This window comes from Notolepis coatsorum (assembly GCF_963971535.1).
Source record: "Notolepis coatsorum genome assembly, chromosome: 8".
NCBI lineage: Eukaryota > Metazoa > Chordata > Actinopteri > Aulopiformes > Paralepididae > Notolepis > Notolepis coatsorum.
The window spans coordinates 31,220,239-31,229,147 of NC_140172.1; the positions used below are offsets into that span (position 1 = coordinate 31,220,239).

The 8,909-nt window shown below is 41.6% G+C and overlaps 1 protein-coding gene across 4 annotated transcripts in view; it reads right to left on the reverse strand.

The window, feature by feature from the left end:
* Positions 1 to 8,254, reverse strand: part of tmem248 (transmembrane protein 248) — a gene marked incomplete at its 3' end in the record, with an annotated part of 29,799 nt that extends 21,545 nt beyond the window's left edge. For all 4 annotated transcript variants that reach the window (XM_084320867.1, XM_084320866.1, XM_084320868.1 and 1 more), the window contains exon 1: positions 7,802 to 8,254. In XM_084320867.1, the coding sequence (XP_084176993.1) occupies positions 7,802 to 7,804 (3 nt within the window). In that variant the 5' untranslated portion in view covers positions 7,805 to 8,254. The remainder of the gene's footprint in view (positions 1 to 7,801) is intronic.
* Positions 8,255 to 8,909: the final 655 nt, after the last annotated feature.

An 8,909-nucleotide genomic window follows, 5' to 3' on the forward strand; every position in this document is an offset into this window, starting at 1 on the left:
GATTCAGAATCCTGAGCTTTCCGTATTGTCCAATACCAAGTACCGATCCGATCTAAAATCGCTTTTACTGAACAGTATAGACTTGGATCATAATTTTGGGGTCCGGTCACCAGACAAAAATCTTTGCAATAGAATCTATGTGTCAAAATAATTGAGCAAATTAAGTCACTTTGAGTTGAAGTTTCTTGGTATCGGATTTGAGGAAAACCTCCGATACTAATTTAGCCTGGCGTTGGACTTGGACCGATATCCAATACCAGTAGTATCAGTATGGGTGCATCCAGAGACATTATCACAAGGTTTTCCACAGCTTTTGGATAAGCTTGTGTGGCAGTTAAGTTGCCACCGGGGTGAGAGGCCGACGCCTGCTGCCAAATACTGGTGAATTTTGCCTGTGGCTGGTAAATGTATCGACTCTACCAGACAGTTGAGTTTCAACAACCAGACTCTTTTCCATAAAACATTCCATTTGGTCAACAGAATAGGTTACTTTCCTGACCTGGGTATCGTGAGAAATTATTGCAAGTCACCTCACCAGCCAGATGCAGATAACTTTCAGCTCTAACAATTTAGACTATTGGATTATCAGATTATATATTGCATATATTTAGCATTTTATATTATTGGATTACTAGATTATATATTGCATATATTTAGCTTTTAGCATTTTAGATTATATTTAGATTATTATTATATATTGTAACCATATTTATTGTAGGGCAAAATAACTGAGAGGGCATACATACCCTCATCTCGCACCTTGTTGCCCATATGCACATGTCCAGAGTTAACTATATTGTATATTGTTTACACTGCCTTTTTATTCTATTTTTATTTCTCCACTGTACTATAATTCCGCAACCTGTATTTCTTCTACTACCTGTACCTCCCCTCCCCCCTCCTGCTATGATGCCTGAATTTCCCCCAAGGGAATCAATAAAGGAATATCTTATCTTATCTGGCAAGTTTGGCGGCTTTGGAGATAGCGGAAATACATTGATTAGCCTGATGCCAACATCTGACTAGTGTAGTTTCACCCATGAGGGAGATTTCTAACACCTGCATGGGGCCTAACCTTTGACACAGTGTTAACACATTGACTGCCAGCCATTGTACCCATCAAAGTACCAAGTCTGCCACCGTTGAAAGCCTATGGAGATGTTTACCTTCTTTGCAGGGCTATAACTTTAAAAATTGTATTATATTGACATTACTATGGCCCATTCAACATCAATTATCTATCGTTCCGGATGTGGGAACGTTATATTTTTTCATTCATACATTGTTGTGTTAATACCGTCTTGAATATAAGTATGTTTATAAGCTTTTCTGCTGTAATTCCAAAAACGCTAGTTATAGGCCCAAACGCATATGATAGATTATCGATTGCCGTTTCTTTCCTATACACGCTATATTAAAAAATTCAAATGTATATGATCGGTATACATTATGCTTCATCATGCGTGGAGGAAAGGGGGGGGCGGGGGTCGTCTATAATTCCTTTATCGTCAGTAACGGCTTTATGTAGTATGGGTTGATATATTGATCAGACTGTTTGCAAACAAAGAAACGCACAATCGGGCTGAAAATAACGTTACTGTCCTCTTACCGTTCGCCGATGAGACTGGAAGAAAAAGATCCCAATTATTTGACGCCGATCGCCTAGATCCATTTTCGGTTTGTATGGCGCAATAAACGCCGAAATCATATAGATTATTGCGTTATGGAAGCGATCCAAATGCACGCCAGTGTTTGTCTGTAGTCCCGTAGCAAGATATTACTGCCGGAGGGATTTCCTCGACGCACCGATCACAACTTCCGGTCCGAGAGTGTAACTCGCCCGACCATCCACCAGGCGGCGGTATTGAGGCGTTGCAATCTCATTCCGGGTCCCGCTGCAGTCCCGGAGGTAGGCTGGATGAATTATGAATGCCATGGCGAAAAAATGAAATATTGATTTAAAAAACGGCTTTCGCCTTTCTTGGTGTTCAACGCGTGGCGGGCAAACACGTCGTAAGCCGTTTTTGGCGACCAATGTGTTAATAATGATGATGACATCCAAGATCTACAGAACTGCACATCGTGAGCTGTAGCGAAGGCCTTACCTCTGGCTAGCAAACTGGGAGACAAAAATATGTTGTTTAGACACAGACGAGAGAATAAAAATTATACATAAAAAAGTGCAGATCCAAGTATACATGTTTGTTCTAGGGTTCATGGTCATTCGTTTGCACTTAGCCTTCATGAAAGAGGCTTCCTTTCTCAAGATTTGAGATTGCTGCAACACAAGTAGGGATGCCCCGATCACGTTTTTTGCCACCGATACCGATCACCGATCGTCGTGAGCCATATCGGCCGATACCGATCCGATACCGATTGTTTTTGATTAAAAAGAAATTAAAAATTATTTTATATAAAAAGTTTTTTTTTTTTTTTTTTTTATAAAATATATATATTATATAATTAGACTTGTACTTGTATTATCTGCGACTGCGAGACATCGCCACCACGCAACAAGTCAAAATGCTCACTATCTGCAAACAGCTCCACTGTCTGTGTGTACTCTAGTAGCCCAGCTCCAAAAAGGATTCTCCGGCGCTGCAGCGGGACCCCATTGGTAACGTTAAGTGCTTTGGTCATTTCACATTCAGCAAGCCCTCAGCTCGAATACGCATTAAATCAATGTTATAAGACATTGATATCAAGAGCTATCTGTAGCTACTGCTAGCCGGCTAGATGACGTTAAGACAGAACTTTAGTTCAATGGGACATTTCGTTTTGAACAGTAAACGAACGTCAGCTAACGCAAGCTAACTGAGGTATGAACATGAACTACTAGACTTTCTGGATCATTTGTTGATATCAGGAGCTATCGGTAGCTAGCCAGCTAAATACCGTTAGACAATGCCTACTAAACGTGAATAGTTGACTGGGTAATTTTGTTTAAACAGTAACGATAGCTAGGTAGCTAACGTTAGCGCAGGTCGAATGCAGTGCACTACAGACTCGAGCAGAGGAGCCGCACCTCTTTGTTTACAAACTCTACACGGGGGCGGGCGGGGCTAGGGAGGAGGAGCAGCGGCAGTTTGCAGGTCGTGTGTGTCTGAGACAGACAGCGAGTGAGAGCTTCGCTTGATCGGTTTCCGCTATCGGCGAATATGACTAATTATCGGAATTCACAGATTGCATATTTATACTGAGTATCGGCCGATAACGATCGGTGGCCGATCGATCGGGGCATCCCTAAACACAAGAATAGCAGCACTTAGGGCTAGATCCACAAAGAATGGATTGCACGGAGCAAGTTGCACCCTTACTTACAATTAGGGATGCACCGAATATTCGGCAGCCGAAAATTATCGGCCGAAAATGGTTTAAAAGGCTCTTTCGGCTTTCGGCCGAAAGGGTTTTAGCACCGAAAAATATCACTGAATGTCAAAGAACAGGGTTACGTAACGTTCATAACCTAAAGTGTTGTTGTGATGACGTAATCAAAACGTGCAACGTGTAACGTGAGCAGCTTGGCAGCTCTTCCTGCGTTCTGCAGCCTGTGATAACTAACTCCTATTGGGAGTTGCGCTGTTTCTATAAACTCTGCGAGCAACGCATCCAATAAATGCGTCTTTAACATTCTTTATATCCTCGCCATTACTATATGCCCGTTGCGGTTAAACGTTAGCGTTAAGCTAGCTGACGCTTCCATTCCTCTTTGACCAGTCTCTCGTAAGCTACGTCATCCCCCGCTAAGAGTCATGGGAGATGTAGTAAATACAACAGTCCTGTGTGTGTCTTTATGCAGATCGTTATGCAGTTTTAAAGCACCTTGGCTTTGTTCTGAATGCACTTTGTTGTAGTTATCCTACAGAGAAAAGAAAATGCACTTGACTTTAATGCACATTTTGTTGTATGCAAAGAGAAAATGTTTAAATTGTACAATCTTTCAGCAGTCAGTCTGGAATTAATGTATGCATTCAATCAATCACTGTGCTGATTGATTGATTGAAAATTGTATTAACAGATTGCAGAATGGGTACAACACAGTACGGCTCAATACACACAATTGTTAAGGGGATGCAGACCAGAGAAGGACTTTCGTCTTGTTTACATCAGGGTCCCCCATTTTCAATTCATAATGAATTGTAAGTAAGGGTGCAACTTGCTCCGTGCAATCCATTCTTTGTGGATCTAGCCCTTAGTGTTTCACTTCACGGCTCGAGAAAGAGCCATAACAAAACACTCTGTCATCCAACAGATGATGACCATCTGAGTTAACCACTCTCTAATTTAACAGCTATATTGCACTGCTCCAACCACTGTCTGCGTGTGTCTATGAGACTGTGTTCTCTGCCTTGGCATCTCTCTCTCACATACACCACTGTGTGTAGTGTGCGTGTGTAGTGTGTTAGGGCTGCCTATCATTAGCGTCGGGAGCCTGATTATTCACAACAAACCAGTTGTTTATGGCTTTGTGTCGGGCCAGTGGCCAGATACAGGGAGACCGAGATCCCGATTAATGACAACGCGGTGTGGTTTACTTTATGGCAGTAGTTTGGCTAGGACGTGCACAAGGTAGGTAATCTGGTCATGCTAATAAATCTGTCTGAAATGGTTTCTAACATTTTTGGTAATTTTATGTGACGATACTTTGTTAAAAGGCAGGGTCTGTGGGCGGCCTGTCTACTAGAGCCATATGAAATCCGTTTTATTTTTTTCCAAATTCCATTTTATTTTTTTCCAAATTCCGTTTTTTCCGTTTTAATATTTCAGAATTCTGTATTTTGCTTTGTACGCTCATTTTACCATCAGAAATAGTGTCTAATAAGTGGGAATTAATAAATGTCCACAATTTAATAAGATATAACAGTCCATTTAATAGGGCCGTCTTAAATACTTTGAAGCTTCGAAGCTTCGTTCGATGGGCATGGGATTCGAATATGAAAATAAAATTTGATTATTAAAAAAAAAAAAAAAAATTATATATATTTTTGCAAAATCAACTCTGCCTCTCTTTGTTAACTACAACAAGCAATGCTGTTTGTTATTTAAGATGACGGACTCGGCACTGACAGATTTGTGTTCATTGTGCTGCTTTTATAAAGCCTCAAATGATGGCTTACAATATTTCATGAAAGCAAAGTGTTTTGTTTGTCTAAGATTTTAAAAGGTTTAAACTTTACAGCACTGACAAAGTTGAACAAAGTGCTGTACAAGTTCCACAACATAAAAAAAAAAAAGTAAAAAAAAAAAGTAATTTTTTTTTTTTTTTTTTTTTTTTAATTTTTAATTTTTTTTTTATGGTGGATTCCATTTTTATTGCTCAATTCCGCGATTCCGTCCGCGATTCCGTGATCGCGGATTCCATATGGCTCTACTACCACCGCAGAGACAGTGGGATCGAATCCAGCTGCGGTACCGCCGGCTTGGTCGGCCGTCCATACTGACACAATTGGCAGTGTCAGCGGGTGGGAAAGCCGCTGGGGTGGGTCCTGGTCGTTGTAAACAGCGACTCCTACAGTTCGGTCGGGGCACCTGCACAGCGAGGGAAGGATCTGGGGGAGGTAGTGTGACCCTTCCACACGTTACACTCCCCCAGTGAGAGTCTGCGCTGCCAGGTGAAAAGAAGCAGTGGGCTGGCTACACATGTGTCGGAGGAAGCATGTGATAGACTGATAGTATGCGCCCTCTCAGACCGACGGTAGGGGGTAGAGTGCGCAACAACCAGGAAGGGGATTGGCATAACGACTAACATTGGGATGGGAGAAAAACGGAAAAAGGAGGGGGAAAAAGATAATAATAATAATAATAAAAAAAAAAAAAAGGCAGGGTCTGTTAGCATCAACCACGGCTGTGTGTGCGTGTTTGTATGGTTATTGGGTCATTATACCTTTAGTACTTTACACAGCATTACTGTTATTCTGAAAGTAAGTTACAAAGAAACATGCGCCAGTTAGTCTATGTGGATAGTTATTTTGTGTTTGGTTTGCAGATGTTAGCATCAACCACTATTAGGCTATGCTAGGTAGGTGACGGTGTGTGTGTGCGTGAGTTTGTTGGCTGTATTGTTATTAGATCATCATTATACTCTACTCTGGCATGCACACACACACACACCTACCTAGCATAGCCTAATAGTGGTTTATGCCAACTACATCATTACCCCATTATAATTTACTGCATTTTGAGCAGGAATCTAGAATTTGGGGCTTAATGGTCTCGCATTTGCAACACTTTTGGAGGAAGACAGTGAGTGGGGGAGAAATCGCCTCGTCATGCCCTGTTATATACGACAAACGTATCTAGTTTGAAATTCAAACTTTTGTTGGAACCTGGTGAAATGTAGGGCTGGGGGAGGTATACCGAACATGAAGGTACAGTACACCATCATGGATCCATGCAAGGTATGGATGATTACTAAACCATCATCCATATCACATTGAAATTTGTACTGAAAAACCACCATTATACTGTCAAAACTCAGAAAATTATCATAGGATATGGTATTTTGGCTCCAACCACTGTGTGTGTGTGTGTGGTAGAGAGACTGCATTCTCTAGGCATCTCTCACACACCACTGTCTGCAATGTGTGTGTGTTAGGAAGGACTATCATATTTTTTGCTAGACATTCAATATCAGGCACATTCTAAACTCAAGTCAATAGCAAACCATACAATTAAAAAATAAATCACAATTCTCATCCATCATGACAGAGAAGGAAACCACTGAACATAGAACAGAGAGAAATATCCTTTCCTGTGGTGTACCACCATGCCCATGGTCATTTAATTCAATACACCTAAGATGGCTGCCAAAGAATTTCATTAATGTTGTCATGTAAATATATTTAGTTTCATGAACAGACTCAGAAAGTTGGAATATGAATCACAAAAAGCAACATGATCTCCATTGCAACATTATCAAATATTATCTGGTGGTAGCCATCATAGCTGTACCAGCCAAACGAAAATTCAAGAATGTAGATCTAAATTGGAATGGCAATTCTATCAATTACATGTCTGTGTCTGGATTTAAACCTCTTAATAATTAACGTTGCGTCATATTATCACTAAGCAAACGTTCTTTCACTCGGTGTGATGATGTGTCAGATTTGATTATGAGAGTAATATGTTTTGCTAGAAAGCTTAACCTAATATAATTGTAACTCAAAATCAACTAACTAACTACCCCCTTTCGTGAGTGTGATGCAAGCCAAGGGGCTACTAACTAACTAACGTTGACCAAGGTTTTTATTTGTTATTATTACATACAGTGTGCCGTTTTTAGAATTACAGTTGATAACGTTACATTTGTATATACTCTCTTTTTTATACTATTTTTCGTATCACAAACAGTACTGTATACTTTGTAGATCTGGTATGTCATAAATGTCTAGATGTAGCAGTACTGTCTATCTATCTGTATGTCGTGTATGTTATGATGAATTGAACATGGGGGACCCTGATGTAAACAAGACGAAAGTCTTTCTCTGGTCTGCATCCCCTTATTAACAATTGTGTGTATTGAGCCCTACTGTATTGTATGATTGATAACTTTATTAACAGATTGGAGAATGGGTACAGTACAGTACAGCTCAATACACACAATTGTTAAGGGGATGCAGACCAGAGAAAGACCTTCGTCTTGTTCACATCAGGATCCCCCATTTTAAATGCATAGTGAATTGCACCCATTCTGCAATCTGTTAATACAATTTTCAATCAATCAATCGTTAGCCAAACAGCTAACGTTTAAAAAAACAGGTTAGCCAAATGGAGCTAACAACAGTTAGCGGTCTGTTCTCACCATTTTCTCGGCCTGTGTGCAGCGAGACGGGAGCCAGCGTGTGGGTTCGTGAGCAGCAGCAGCGTCCCCGGCCAGTGGTGACAACAACAAGCCAGTGGCGGTGCTAAGCGAGCTAGCCTTTAGCTTTAGCTGCTAGCTTGCCTGGCTACTTTCTTCAAGCAAAGGTCGAGGCTCGGTGGGAACTGCAGCCAGGCTTTCAGCTGAGGAGGAGGAACATCCAGTGACACTCCTGCCCCATCCTCTGATTATTATCGTCCCTATCTCTGTTTAACCTAGACTCACGACCATATAACTAGTATGATCATTCACGACAATGATTTATCTTCTTGGTCCACCCTGCCATTTGCCCGCATTGCGAGGAAGAGGCACCGCTGCATCGCTTTAAGGGGGATTCGAGCCGACACAAGCGAGACGGGCTTGTTGTGGAAACGGACGGGATGCGTGGTTATTTTTTCCCTGTTGTTTCTGAACAGTCTGCGCATGTCCGATCACTCGGGGAGTGGGCGTGGCTGCGTGCTTTTTTTTCGTAGCCGCAGTTTGCGGAGACGCTCTCTGATTGGCCACTGACGTTTCTGGTCGTGTGACATGTGCGGCCAATCGTGTGACGCCTGTTTCGAGTAGGGGGTATCTGCAGAGCCGCAGAGTCAGGCGTGGACGGGTTGCGTCTACCTTAATGATAAGCAAGCAGTGCAAAAATGCGGAAGCATTCGTCACCGCACGCCACTACGGTAAAGCGCCTTTCTTTTCAGGCCCGCTTTGGGAGCTGTCGCGCGGAAATAGGCTGTCTATTGCCATTCTCTTTGACAAACTCTAACCTTAACCAGCTCCTTAACAGCGCCTAAACTTAACCGTTCTAACCTTAACCAACTCCGAAACAATGCCTAACCTTAACCTTAACCTTAACCATGCCTAACCTTAACCATAGAAAGAATATTGCCATTCTCTTTGACAAACTCTAACCTTAACCAGCTCCTTAACAGCGCCTAAACTTAACCGTTCTAACCTTAACCAACTCCGAAACAATGCCTAACCTTAACCTTAACCTTAACCATGCCTAACCTTAACCGGCGAAAGAATACACGTTAAAAAAAAAATCACGTTAAAAAAA